General features: G+C 41.4%; 2 protein-coding genes and 1 long non-coding RNA gene across 5 annotated transcripts in view; 2 read left to right on the forward strand and 1 right to left on the reverse strand.

Moving 5' to 3' along the window:
• LOC120719447 (F-BAR and double SH3 domains protein 2-like) overlaps window positions 1–1,179 on the reverse strand; it is a 66,571-nt gene extending 65,392 nt beyond the window's left edge. Inside the window, 1 exon segment of the mRNA XM_040008606.1 lies at window positions 1,159–1,179. Within this exon segment, the coding sequence (XP_039864540.1) occupies window positions 1,159–1,179 (21 nt within the window).
• On the forward strand, window positions 1,160–2,767 carry LOC120719448. Its single transcript, XR_005692689.1, has 2 exons — window positions 1,160–1,720; window positions 1,811–2,767. It is a non-coding gene; the product is annotated as an uncharacterized LOC120719448 (long non-coding RNA).
• Window positions 2,768–7,750: 4,983 nt separating this feature from the next.
• LOC120720006 (P2Y purinoceptor 2-like) lies at window positions 7,751–13,253 on the forward strand. 3 transcript variants are annotated; one of them, XM_040009588.1, is made up of 5 exons: window positions 7,751–7,889; window positions 9,105–9,458; window positions 10,197–10,365; window positions 10,609–10,954; window positions 11,038–13,253. In XM_040009588.1, exons 2-5 carry the CDS (start codon window positions 9,122–9,124, stop codon window positions 11,230–11,232), a joined length of 1,047 nt encoding a protein of 348 aa, XP_039865522.1. In that variant the 5' UTR covers window positions 7,751–7,889; window positions 9,105–9,121; the 3' UTR covers window positions 11,233–13,253. The 3 variants fall into 3 exon arrangements, with proteins under 3 accessions (XP_039865522.1, XP_039865520.1, XP_039865521.1); XM_040009586.1 differs by lacking the exon at window positions 7,751–7,889 and adding an exon at window positions 7,896–8,004; XM_040009587.1 differs by lacking the exon at window positions 7,751–7,889 and adding an exon at window positions 8,019–8,201.
• Window positions 13,254–13,997: the final 744 nt, after the last annotated feature.

Here is a 13,997-nt window from a genome sequence, read left to right on the forward strand (position 1 = left end):
TAGCAGAGATGCTGTGGGCTGAGTGCACACTGAGGGTAGCGGCGCTATTGCCAGTGGGTAACTCACGAGTATTTTTTATTCATTTATTTGTAAATTATGCTTTTATTCTGGAAAAATTTTAACAGGAGGTTCAGGAAAGCAGTGTGTACAGCCTCAGTCAGGCGAAGACCTGCACAAGTGTGTGGTTTAAAGGCATGATATGGCATGTCCGAGGCCACAGTGTGTGTGTGTGTGTGTGTGTGTGTGTGTGTGTGTGTGTGTGTGTGTGTGTATGTGTGTAAACGCAGGGTGTAAGTGGCACAGAGGGAATACGTGGTAATTAAGAGAAATCTGATGCGGAGCTTCACAGTAGGGAAATTGGCTCTTGTGCATCTATTTCAGGAGGACACACACACACACAGACAGAAAGCAGTGGACCAGAAACTTCATCACACCCTCATGTGTATACACACATACACACACACGCTGCACAGCACGCTTTAGGCGTCCTTTCTCAGCCCATACAGAATCAGTAAGTCAGCGTGGCTCTGGCTGCACGCCTTCCTCGGTATGCTCGGCTTTTTGTCAGCTCTGCCTTCAGTGACCCCTGCACGGACTGATGAAGGTCTTTCTCTGAGACATCATCACAAAAGACGAAATCTTTTGTTGTGCTGTCTGGGGCAGGAGAGTGGAGTAGAGTGGAGTGGAGGGGGGGTTGCGGGTTGTTGTCATATTTCCACAGCGTCCACATTTTAACAAAAACAACCACCTCACTGGCCACAACGCTAAAAGCACTGCTCATATTTGAAGTTATTCCTATTCCTGCTGCACGTCTCTCCCCCTGAATCCCGTTTAGTCGTGCTTTGTGCCTCACGGTAGCCCACCTAGCGCTTTCTAGCTAACGTTATTTGACGTGTGAGGGTCACGCTGCTGCAGCGGCTGGACAGATGCACATTAATAACGTTCACAACTAACCCAGCTAGCCGTCCTTGCTAATGTTGGCTAGCGAGGGTCTTTCCGACCTCCCCTTTAATTTAGCCTTTATTTATTTATTTTTTTGTATTTATTTATTTATTTTTACCGGAAGCTTTTTGTCGTGGCTGTCCAACCGTGAGCTTACAACACTGTTATCTGCCTGTCATTGTCTGCACAGCCCTACTAAAAACATAACGGACTCACCTTCCTCGGCGGCGGCTGCATGTTGAAGTATTGACATGAATGGTATTTCCCTTGTGAGATGTATTGTAATTCCGAGAGGATATCCAAATCAGTGTGTGGCACTAATATTTCTATGTTTTTCCCCCCCTCTTGCTTCCTGAAACAAACACCAACAAAAAGAAAGAAAAAAGCCTCCCCTCCGAACCACAGGGAGGAAAGACGGGAGTTAAATTTGTACTCCGGCGGCCATGACTGATGATAAATGGCTAGTTTATATGCAGAGCAGAAACTGGAGCTACGAGGAGAGACCGGACACGCTTGTGTCGGCTGCTGCCACTACGACAGGACTGGTGTGTTACTGTACTCTTGTGAGCAGGAGAGGGGGAGGCAAACAGGCGGAGAAGAAAAAGCAGAGGGAAGGGATGAGGAAGATATTAACGGGGAACCCCATCAGCAACTCAGCTCAAGGGCTCCACCGTGCGGGGAAGAGCAGGACAGCGCCCCGTGCCTCATTAATGAAAAACGGCCATCAGGACGGGAAGAGATAATCTTTTTGTTTGCTCGTTCTCGCCCTGTGCTGGCGGTAAAATATAAGTAAAGTTGTCTTAAAGCATATAAGTCGGACAAAAAGATTTTTAAATGTTTTATTTATTTATTCATTGTTTTTTTACAGCCGCTCCAGCTTGCTTATAGGGGGAAGCGCAGGAGGCAGAGTCCCGCAGACCTGCATAGCAACAAGAAACCGCATTCAATCAATGGTGGAGTAGGAATAAAAACGGGATTTTGTTTCAAATAAATAAATAGACAAATTACATATACAAGTTATTTAAAACGTTTTTGCATATGACCTATTATTTCTTGGCTAGGGAGTCCTAAAAAGCGTCTAATCCACACAATTACTCACTATTATTATGTAGATTATGGCGCACGTCAAAAAATCTATAGAAAATCAGGGGGCAGACAGAGTAAAATAGGGTCACTGGGTTCATTGCTCCTGGGGAACGGTGATAAAAGTCTTGTCAAGGGTTGGCATCAGCTGCAGCTGGTATCACAGCACCCGCAAGTATGCATGCATGCAGCCCGTAGCCTATATGCTTTTATTAGGCGTCATTGCACGTGGTTAAAAATCGGCCAAATGCAGGAATCTGCTGCATTTCTGGGTCTTCCGTTATAACACAATTTATATCTCGGGTCATGGACCGCTTTTCATACAAAACAAGACGTCATTTTAAGATAGTGGGGAACTGGGATGGACATTTTTTACACAATTTTTAATCAATTAATTCAGAAAATAATTTGAAGATTTAATAAAAAAAATCCTAAACTTTAGCTTTACATGAAGAACCATTATTCTTCTGGGATCAGGTTGTAAACGGTTTTAAGTACTTGGACACACATTTGAATCACTTCTTCCAGCCAGCTGTGTTAGCTTTATTTTTCAGGGTGGCCTCTGCAACATGAGACTAGAAATCTCCCAAAAATCTTCACCATGAAGCAATATTGCATGTCACTCTGCTCACACCCCTGTCAAACTGTGTAGTTGTCCAGCTTTTGGGAAAGTAAGTAAGCTTTCCCATTAAAAAAAAAAGATACAGTGATTAATGGAATAAATAGGTAAAACTAAATAAAAGCAAGTCTACGCAGGTGGGTCTTATGCTTCCTTTTTAATGCCATCACCAGTGTCCACAGATCTTAGTCCACTGGAAGCCAGTTCCACAACTTGGGAGCCACAACTTTAAAGCAAAGTCTCCTTTTATACTTTTGTACCTAGACCCACTGTAGATACCACCAACAACCACTAATCAGCTGCCCTCAGAGACCCAGTAGTCGTGTATGTATTAATTCACCAGGAAGCATATAGCCAAGGATCACCGTAATCTTAAATTGAACCTTAAAGTTTATGTGGAACAAGTCTAAATGGGATAAAATCAGCGTCACATGTGGGCTTTTATAGGACTTGGTGAGAAGCTTTGTATTCTGGACCTGCTGGAAGCAACACAGAGATGATTTACTCAGGCGAATGAATAATGAATAATGAGTGATCGAGGACGCGATGACACAAAAGCGTGTATAATCATTTCCATTTCACACTGAGACACGGTATATTTTTAAAGAGCAATGTTCTGCAGATGATTAAAAAAAACAAGTTTTAACAAGACATGCTCATCAAAACTGAACCCTCCTTTAAAAGGAACACCAGGATCTCTCATGGAGTACTGAAGATTAATAGAGTTAATGTTGTTAGGGGCACACATAAGAGTGTCAGGGGTTTTTGTGTGTGTGACAACTGATTGTTCTGAAGAACAGATGGTTTTATTTGTTTACATTCTGGGGTTTGAATGGCATGTATGAGATGTCTTCAAAGTTTTTGAGGATGTGTGCAAGTAGAATAAAATATAAAGGTGTTACCCAAGCTTTAGGTAACGCCGCGAGATAAGGCGGCAGAAGAGGACACAAAATAGGAAGAGACCCAATCCAGAGACCTACATTCAAAGTCTCTCAGTCAGGATACCCTGATCAACCATGTCAGAGGCAGCAGACAGACCTATCAGAACTTCACCTCCATCTCCATGTTTTAAAATATAATTTGAAACTCTACAAACAGCTGTTTCAGTAGAGTGAATCAAACTGAATTTATCCAAATTGTTTTTCAGCAGTTGACTACCTTCAGCAGTCCTAGAAGTGTAGTGCTAAAAGGCCTTTTTGAAGGACCAGCATTGGGCTTTTGAAAAGGAGGGTGGATAACAGCCTGTTTAAATTGTGAAGGGGACACAGCCAGAGGTTAAAGAGTTGTTAACTATCCCGAGAACAACACAGCCCAGAGGTGTAAATGACCTGTTTGAACAGCTTCACCATGTGAGGTTGGTAAAATGTCAAGTGGGCAAGAAGAGGGTTTGCTGACGAGATCATATCAAAGACATCGGCCCAAAGGACGGGTCATATTTGCTCTGATATGATGGATCTTATTAACCAAGAAAGAAGGAAAGTTTTCACACTCTTCAAGCAGGAGAAACAGGATAAATGGCGTCTCTGAACTTTTGGGTTCCCTTTGCTGTTATGATTTAAGCTTGAGTGAAGCGCGAGAACATCCCGCTGGCTTGGAAGACAGAGGAAAAGACAAACTAGCTCAGAGGAAGTGAGCGTTTTACTTCTTGCCTCCTACGTGTTATGTTCAAGGTTAAGGTACAGGTAATCATTCATTTACAAAGTTTCTGGAGCAGGTGAGACATTAAGCACACTTCCTCACCTATCACACTCGTATATTTCAACACACTCTCACACACATTCGCGCACTCGGAGGAATCACATTCATGTTCACACCTAACTTTTTAACAGCGGAACAGAGGAAAATGGCTGCCACCCACTTATGAATCGTAATTTTTGCGTTAGGATCCTGCAAGGATTGTTTTCGTCTGTGATTTATTTTATAATTTGGCTTCTGCACATACATTCCTTTGGCCTTACCGAGGTAAGAGATTGTTATGTGTCTGTGCCCATAAAACAAGAAAACAAGAAATCGGAGTGTTAACATGGGAAGTTTATTCTACTGAGTGGCTCCCACTGGTGTTTAAGTGTGCATACAGTGTGCTGGCCCCCCTGTGGTGTACCGCCTAAATCTTAAACTAAAGTTAAGATTAGAACAAAGCTCAGCAGCGTGCATTTCATCACAGCCCACAGCCCTTGTTGTTAATGCAAAATCCAAAAAATCGTTAGTTTCACAGGTTAACAACCATTATTGTGGCGTGTGAGAGAAATAAGTTTTATGCCCTTTGCTACATGATCATTATTAGTTAATTGTTACATATTTATAATAATTAATTCAGGAAAATGACAAAGGAGTGGGCACTTTTGTTTGCACACTGGCAGCTTCATTGAAAATGATTGAAGAAATATAGGCATACACACCTTTTTTTAATAGCATGGCCCAACTAACTGAAGCAGCTCTGTATATTTGATTTGGCAGATTTTCACACCAGATAAATGCACAAAAACACAACCCTGAAAGGGATTTTTGTGTCCTCCTGGTACTGAGACAGTGATCGTTCACTTGTTAGGCAAATGTGTAAACCCAGACACTATGGAGCCACTAACAAGTAGCCTAACCAAAACTTCAGAAAACAATAGCACGGGAAAGAAAAAAGCAATAATTTCAAGTGAATAACTTCAACTACACGTCAGATCAACGTAACCCAGAACTATTGTACTCAGCCTCAGTATGGCCAATTTCACATGTGCATTTCTGGCTACTTTTCCTCCACAGTTTTTGAATTTACCAGTAAAAGAATAACAGTCACATTATCAAGGACCCACAATTATCATCAAACTCATGGAGGGTGATTGCTGATACTATCAAAACTGACCCGAGGGAATTTTCAAATAAGTTCAAATGATTTGTTTCTATTGGCTGGCACTCCATATAAAACACTGGGGCATGACCAAAAGGTACTTAACACATAGTGGACCAGCACAAGCACGTACGCCAGCAACAATGTCTGTCATTTAAGTAGGTTATGTTGTGGTCTCTGCAAAGATTCCACACAGGAGTCTAAATCAGGCCTTAGGTGTGAGGGCAAATCTGATTGAGGCTTGTGCCACCCCATACCCTCCTTCTGGACACACCTCTGATGTCTCCTCCTAAGGAATTTGGGGGGTGGGGGTGGCATGTTAAGCAAAATGCCCATTTAGTTGTTGGTGAACTAAATACTTTTACTAGTGCAGCTTATATCTATAAATAAAGATGATTATTATTATTACTGTTGTCATCAGTTTACAGGCTTACATTTTTACAAATTTCTTGCTCTAATAATAAAAGATGATTTAAGGCATTTTTTCATGCTAAAAAAATCTGTCTTCTTATTTTAATAATACTAAGAGTAATTCAAATATATATCTTTCTAGGTTTACCAAAGTGAGAAACATAAATATTTAACCAGTTCGAGGTGTCTGTTGGTTTTACTGAATACAGTGGGGCAAAAAAGTATTTAGTCAGCCACCGATTGTGCAAGTTCCCCCACTTAAAATGATGACAGAGGTCAGTAATTTGCACCAGAGGTACACTTCAACTGTGAGAGACAGAATGTGAAAAAAAAATCCATGAATCCACATGGTAGGATTTGTAAAGAATTTATTCGTAAATCAGGGTGGAAAATAAGTATTTGGTCAATAACAAAAATACAACTCAATACTTTGTAACATAACCTTTGTTGGCAATAACAGAGGTCAAACGTTTACTATAGGTCTTTACCAGGTTTGCACACACAGTAGCTGGTATTTTGGCCCATTCCTCCATGCAGATCTTCTCGAGAGCAGTGATGTTTTGGGGCTGTCGCCGAGCAACACGGACTTTCAACTCCCGCCACAGATTTTCTGTGGGGTTGAGGTCTGGAGACTGGCTAGGCCACTCCAGGACTTTCAAATGCTTCTTACGGAGCCACTCCTTTGTTGCCCGGGCGGTGTGTTTTGGATCATTGTCATGTTGGAAGACCCAGCCTCGTTTCATCTTCAAAGTTCTCACTGATGGAAGGAGGTTTTGGCTCAAAATCTCACGATACATGGCCCCATTCATTCTGTCCTTAACACGGATCAGTCGTCCTGTCCCCTTGGCAGAAAACAGCCCCATAGCATGATGTTTCCACCCCCATGCTTCACAGTAGGTATGGTGTTCTTAGGATGCAACTCAGTATTCTTCTTCCTCCAAACACGACGAGTTGAGTTTATACCAAAAAGTTCTACTTTGGTTTCATCTGACCACATGACATTCTCCCAATCCTCTGCTGTATCATCCATGTGCTCTCTGGCAAACTTCAGACGGGCCTGGACATGCACTGGCTTCAGCAGCGGAACACGTCTGGCACTGCGGGATTTGATTCCCTGCCGTTGTAGTGTGTTACTGATGGTGACCTTTGTTACTTTGGTCCCAGCTCTCTGCAGGTCATTCACCAGGTCCCCCCGTGTGGTTCTGGGATCTTTGCTCACCGTTCTCATGATCATTTTGACCCCACGGGATGAGATCTTGCGTGGAGCCCCAGATCGAGGGAGATTATCAGTGGTCTTGTATGTCTTCCATTTTCTGATGATTGCTCCCACAGTTGATTTTTTCACACCAAGCTGCTTGCCTATTGTAGATTCACTCTTCCCAGTCTGGTGCAGGTCTACAATACTTTTCCTGGTGTCCTTCAAAAGCTCTTTGGTCTTGGCCATGGCGGAGTTTGGAGTCTGACTGTTTGAGGCTGTGGACAGGTGTCTTTTATACAGATGATGAGTTCAAACAGGTGCCATTCATACAGGTAACGAGTGGGGGACAGAAAAGCTTCTTACAGAAGACGTTACAGGTCTGTGAGAGCCAGAGATTTTCCTTGTTTGAGGTGACCAAATACTTATTTTCCACCCTGATTTACGAATAAATTCTTTACAAATCCTACCATGTGAATTCATGGATTTTTTTTTCACATTCTGTCTCTCACAGTTGAAGTGTACCTCTGGTGCAAATTACTGACCTCTGTCATCATTTTAAGTGGGGGAACTTGCACAATCGGTGGCTGACTAAATACTTTTTTGCCCCACTGTATATGTAACATATTAGCCTCAGGCCCCAGATGCTTGCTCACTGTGGACACGCTGCAACTCGTCAAACAGTCATACGTCTTCACAACTTTTTCATTGCCTCCAGTCTCCCAGGAACACATTCAACCACAAACAACAATGTGAGGATACTTTGGACAGGATAGTCAGGATAATAGCACCCATACAGTGTGAGTTACTTCATAAGTTATATGTTTTTTAGGGTTTGGGGTTTTTTGGGGGGGGGGATATTTGTGAACGGCTGTTTTACCAGAAAATAGCAGAAAGGAATTTATTGCCGAAGAGGTAAGTTCTTCTCAACTTGGTATGGCATGCACAAAAACTTAGGAACTACAAATATGGACGCTCGGGTCTGTTATCGATTAAATTTAACACAGGGCTGTTTAGAAAAGTAAAGGAGAGAAGAACGAAAGGTTCAGAGAGAGCAAAACAACATCAGAAAGAGGAAGGGGGTGGAAGGTCTGCTGCAGGCTAACTCCTCGGTGAGTTGAGAATTTAATAAGGTTGCATGTTGTTTCTTCAGGCTCTTTCTGTCCATTGTATTGCATGGCTGAACTTGGGCTTGTCAAATAAACAGAAAAAGGGCCTGAGTTTGTGTGAGCCAGCAATGTTCAGCTCACGCCACTGAAACTCTCCAAGCTGAATCTGGTTTGAGTTAAAAAGTTATTCCTCTGTTTCTGCCGCTTGCAGCTGGAGGGTTTTTTAGACAACTTTGTCATGCCCAAACAAAACATGCTTTTTTTTAATCCGCCGTGGGCCATAGCTGCACCAGATATTTTCTAAAAAAGTTGTTGGTACATAAGTTGGTGAATCAGTGTCTGAAATAAACTTTGAAACTGCATCGCTGATATGTTATTCAGAGGTGTCCCGGTGTTGTTTAGGCCAGGTGGAGGAACTGTACTGTCTGTTTAAGCGCCACCGCTTACACAGAGATTCATATTTTTGAATGGAAAAAAAAGCTTCAGGAGAGTCTAATTATCAGTTATGGTTTTAAGTAGCTCCTTCTCTTCTTTCACCCACAATTAAAGAAAGCAACAACTAATGTCTGTGAAATGTCCTTGTGCATTTTACAGAAATGAAGTGAGTCAAGCTGGATTATATTAATTTGATTGTGCAATCACAATTGGCTATTTGCCTATACTTGGTATGGCATGATATGCTAGACTGTGCTGTTGAAGCATGCCAAAGCAAATGATTCAGGGCCTCTTTAACTGATGTCATATCCTTCTAATCACAACCATTTTCTTTGTCCTTTGTGCCTAATAGTTTTCTCTCTCTCTCTCTCTCTCTCTCTCTCTCTCTAGATAGATAGATAGATAGATAGATAGATAGATAGATAGATAGATAGATAACTAATTCACTCCTTTCTACAATTTTCCCCTCAGGTCTTCTCAGCATCAAGATGGCCAGCGTTGACAACAACAAGACCAACCAAACCAATTTCAGTGCCAGCTACTGTCAGTTCAATGATGATTTTAAATATATCCTCCTCCCTGCCAGCTACACCCTGGTGTTTGTGATTGGCCTAGCGCTGAACGCCACTGCGTTGTATGTGATTGTGTTCCGCACCAAGCGCTGGAAGCCCTCGACCATTTATATGTTCAACCTGACAGTGTGTGACACCCTGTACATCTTCACGCTGCCATTCCTCATCTACTACTACGCCGACAATAACGACTGGCCGTTCAGCGAACCCTTCTGCAAGCTTATACGCTTCCTGTTTTATGCCAATTTATACGGTACAGTTGTGGAAAGCTACAAACTCACACAGCGCAGTACAAAAGCTGAGCTTGACTTATTGTAGAGCAACAGCTTTGCAAGATAATATGCTGCAATACAGTATGCATTATTTGTCAGTGCAGTATGATGCAATAAGGTGTGAAATACAGTGTGTGTGTGTGTGTGTGTGTGTGTGTGTGTGTGTGTGTGTGTGTGTGTGTGTGTGTGTGTGTGTGTGGAGACTGTCAGCTTTAATTCAGATGAGCAGTCTCATGGCTGAGGGAGGGCCGTTCCCTTGATGTATTTTATAGGTTTACATCATAATCTTAGATGTCAGTGCAATTCAGAGAGGCCAATATTGGGCTGAAAAACCCAAATAAACCCGAAATAAATAAGAGAGAAACACAAAGCTTTAGGAGGGGCCTAAATGCAGTCGTCAGCTCAGCGAAGCCAAATGAATAACTGAGTGGATGATCACAGAATTATTTCCATTGTTAAGAAAATCAACTTCACATCATCTAACCAAGTCAAAAAAAATGCCTTAAGTGGTAGGAATATCATTATACACGCAAGAGACGCCTTCATGAACATAAACACTGAGGGTTTACAAACAAGGTGCAAACCACAGGTTACAATTTCTTTGTTTTGTTTTGTTTTTTTATGATCTATTAGTTAATACAAAGAATTACACAGTAATACTAATAATTATTAGTCTATGAAAAAAGCATGCTAAACATTCATTTTTCCCTCTCTGACAGGCTCCATCCTGTTCCTGTCCTGCATCAGCCTGCATCGGTTCGTTGGTATCTGCTATCCGGTCCGCTCCCTCAACTGGGTCAGCGCCCGCCAGGCCCGGCTGGTGTCTGTGGCAGTGTGGGCCTGTGTGTTATTCTGCCAGGCTCCTATTCTCTACTTTTCAAGAACTAGGTGATTAAATGTTTGTAACTTTATTTCTCTGTCTTCGTTTATTTTGTGAAAGTGTCTCTAATTGCATTTAAGTGTGGACTATCGACTTTTGTGGCACACCAGTTTTGTACTGTGCTTATCTTAGGTGACCCTAATGGGACACACTTAAAAGAATAGCCAAGCTTTCACTCAGGTTGAGCCCCAGACAGGGGGAGTGCCGTTTAAAGATCCGAAACAAATGCAATCTGTTATCTGCTCTGTAAGGGACGTGAACACCGAGAGAATCTGCCACGACACCACCAGTCCAGAGCTTTTCGATGACTTCCTGGTGTACAGCTCAGTCGTATCAGTGCTCATGTTCGTCTTACCCTTCATGGTGGTGATGGTTTGCTACGGCCTGATGGTGAGAAAGCTTCTAGATACTGGCTGGGGGTCTGGAGCAAGAACCAAAGAGGAAAGAGGAGGCTTAACAGCCCAGAGATCCAAACAGAAGTCAGTAAAGATGATCATCATCGTGCTGGCAGCGTTCATGCTGTGTTTCCTCCCTTTCCACCTCACCAGGAGTCTTTACTACTTTTTTAGATACATGAGGCAGGTGAATCCAGCACAGGTGAGGACAAGCACTTCTTTAATAATAAACATGTTATGATGACTCTAAAAGATCGCTGAATGACATTTGCATCCATTCACCAGATCAGCTGCAGCTTGGTGGAAGCCTCCAGTGTGGCCTACAAGATTACACGACCTTTGGCCAGTGCCAACAGCTGCGTGGACCCCATCCTTTACTTCCTGGCAGGGCAGGATGCCCGCAGCAATCTCACTAAGAAGCGCAAACTGCCGCCACCAAAAGCAAACAGTGGAATCCAAAACTTGACAGCACAACACTAACACCATGTGACTGTTTGCCACCTGGGCTTGTGTAACAGTAACAGACTGTTAAAGACTCGCATGTTTATCTACCACTCTCTTCCTCACTGTGTTTTTTGTCCTGTCTCCCTCCCCTCACCCCCAACTGGTCGAGGCAGATAGCCGCCCCTCCCAGAGCCTGGTGTTGCTCTGAGGTTTTCTTCCTGTTAAAAGGAAGTTTTTTCTTCCCACTGTTACCAAGTATTTGCTTATAGTGGGTCATTTCATTGTTGTTGTTGTTTTGTGTGTTTTAATGTAGAGCTTTTACCTTAAAATATAAAGCAATTCAAGGCAACTGTTGTTTTAGTTCAATATAAATAATATTCACTTAAGTTGAATTGAATTAAACATGATTGCAGGAAGGTTAATGACTCTCAGGACCACCTCCAAAGTGACAGCACCAGTGGGGGTTAAATACCTGGGACTTCCCATTAGTTTTTTTGAACAGAAGAACCTAAAAAGAAGTACTCAAAGCTACTGCCACCTGGATGGTTCAAAACCTACATAGACACACAGTATTGCATGACAGATGAGATCTCTTCAAAAGAGTACTTTTCAATCTTAAATTTGCACCAGTCGTTAGTTTAGCAGGTGCAACACTTCTGAGATGTTAGTTTTACTTCAAGACAGATATTTTGTTATAGATACTATTTTTTGTTTTCTTTTTGCTAAGAATCCTAGTGAGAGCAAATTAAAGGGAAAAACCTGAAGTTTAGTTTTATTGTTAAAATACTGCAAATCAGGACAAAGGAGATTTATGATGACTGAAGATTAGAAATAAATGTCTATATTGTATTTGATTTCTGACTTAATGCATTAAATGCCTTTGGATGTATAGGGAACAAAGATTGTGTATTTATGAAAATAGAAAACTACGTGGCATATCACAGCTGTGTGCTTAGAGAATTGATTTTATGAGTAATTTCCAGCACCTGATGTTTGTATAAGAACTAATAGGTTTTCTACTGTGAGCGTTGTTCTGACATGAAAGACAGGAATGCGTGTGTTCCCCACAAGGGTCAACCTCACTGCAAATTTAAGGCTTGTTCTCGATGTCCCGGAGAAAAACACATGTCACAAATGTGAAGGATGTAAAAATCATGTAGTAAAGAAGAAGACATTTTTAAAATGTGGTAACTGGCAACCTATCGAGGATTAACCCCACCTTTCGGCCTATGGCAGCTGGGATAGGGCAAGATGGATGGATGGATGGATGGATGGATGTTTTTCTTCTAATTTAAATCCATGTGTGTCCATCATTTTTTAAATCAAGGAGCCATAGGAAAAGAAGGGAATTTATAGTAACGTACAACAGTACAGACTCAAGTATCCCTTTAATCTACAGTGAACCACTAGGGGGTGACAACCCCCAACAAGTTCATCATGGTTCAAGCAATCCCATCAAATATTTTGCCATTTTATAATCTAGCCTCACACAAATCTCAAGTCTCACATACTCACCAACTCCAGACACCACAAAGCCACACAGCAGTGCAACACCAAACCAGATAGCATTTAAAATACCTCTTTATTTTAAAAGTAAAAACATCATACAGGCAAAAAACTGCAATATTATATAAATGCATGCTACAAAGCTGATGAGATGAATATTTAAATCCTTCCCTCTTTTCAGCAACACTTCAGCTTGAATACGTTTCATGATAACTGTAGTCTGAGTGAGAATGTTACTAAAAACAAATCAAAAGAAAACATGTAACGCAGTCAATAAATACCCTTCCCTCCAGACATGCTGTCATATTCCTTGTCACAACATAATAAGAAAATATGAAAATGAGCAGTTAAAAAAAGCCTCTATCATTATAGTACACGCTTGAAAACCCAGGAGGATGTAAACTAAAGCCAACTGAGCTCACATGACTGAGGCATCCGCTAATTCTCTGCAGCCACTGGTGGGTTTATTGAATTAAACTATAAAATAAATTAAAAAATAAAAAAAATGTGCGTGTGTGTCTGTGTGTGTGTGTTTATAGAAGTGGTTTCTTTGAATTTTGAAGATTGCATAGCTACAGAGTGTTTTCATGAATAGAAGAGGAAACTGTAACAGCTGAAGGAAAAAGCACTGAGATGATAGAATGATAGAAAAATAACAAATATCATGTTAAACTTATGCTGCACTTCAGCCTTCGGGCCTATGCATGGTAGTGTGGTAGCATTTGCTGGGGTTTTTTTTCTAACTTTTTCCTTTTTTTAAAATGATAAACCACAAATGTCACTCGCTGGTGCAGTGCAGTTGTCTTTCCCATTATAAGGGATCTAACGTATCACCTCATGCATACTTTAAAATTACAAAACGCCATGTCTGTCTAAACCCACCCATATTTACATATGTACATGTTTATTTACATGTTTTCTTCTACAAAAGCGAGACCCACCCCTGTAACTACTCTTTCACTCTAATGACGACAGCAACTGGGAATGAGCCAATGGGCTGCGGCGTCATTAAAAATGCTCTGATATAGCTTGAGGTGCCCCTCTTAAAGAAAAATCGGTACATCCCGAAAATGTAAATCTCGCCATTTTTATTTGGTTTTATTTTTTACTCTAAAAGGTTTTAACTGAGTGAGCAAGTGAGGTCTGAAACCTCCTCAGTTTTGGTGTCAGCAAAATTACTTATATTTAATTATTTAAATATATAACATTAAAAAAAAAATTTAAAACGTACCTTTTTTTAAATAATGAAGTGTCAAATGATCCAGATTTCTTATTTTTATTTGGCTTATTAGCCA

This window comes from Simochromis diagramma, unplaced genomic scaffold (assembly GCF_900408965.1).
Source record: "Simochromis diagramma unplaced genomic scaffold, fSimDia1.1 OVJJ01000344.1, whole genome shotgun sequence".
Taxonomy (NCBI): domain Eukaryota; kingdom Metazoa; phylum Chordata; class Actinopteri; order Cichliformes; family Cichlidae; genus Simochromis; species Simochromis diagramma.

Excerpts from the sequence above, each read along its gene's own strand:
- LOC120720006 (XM_040009588.1), top strand. The coding sequence starts at position 9,122 with ATGGCCAGCGTTGACAACAACAAGACCAACCAAACCAATTTCAGTGCC. Across the intron at positions 10,366-10,608 it reads CTCTACTTTTCAAGAACTAG|GGACGTGAACACCGAGAGAA; the intron begins GTGATTAAATGT and ends CTGCTCTGTAAG. Across the intron at positions 10,955-11,037 it reads GGCAGGTGAATCCAGCACAG|ATCAGCTGCAGCTTGGTGGA; the intron begins GTGAGGACAAGC and ends TCCATTCACCAG.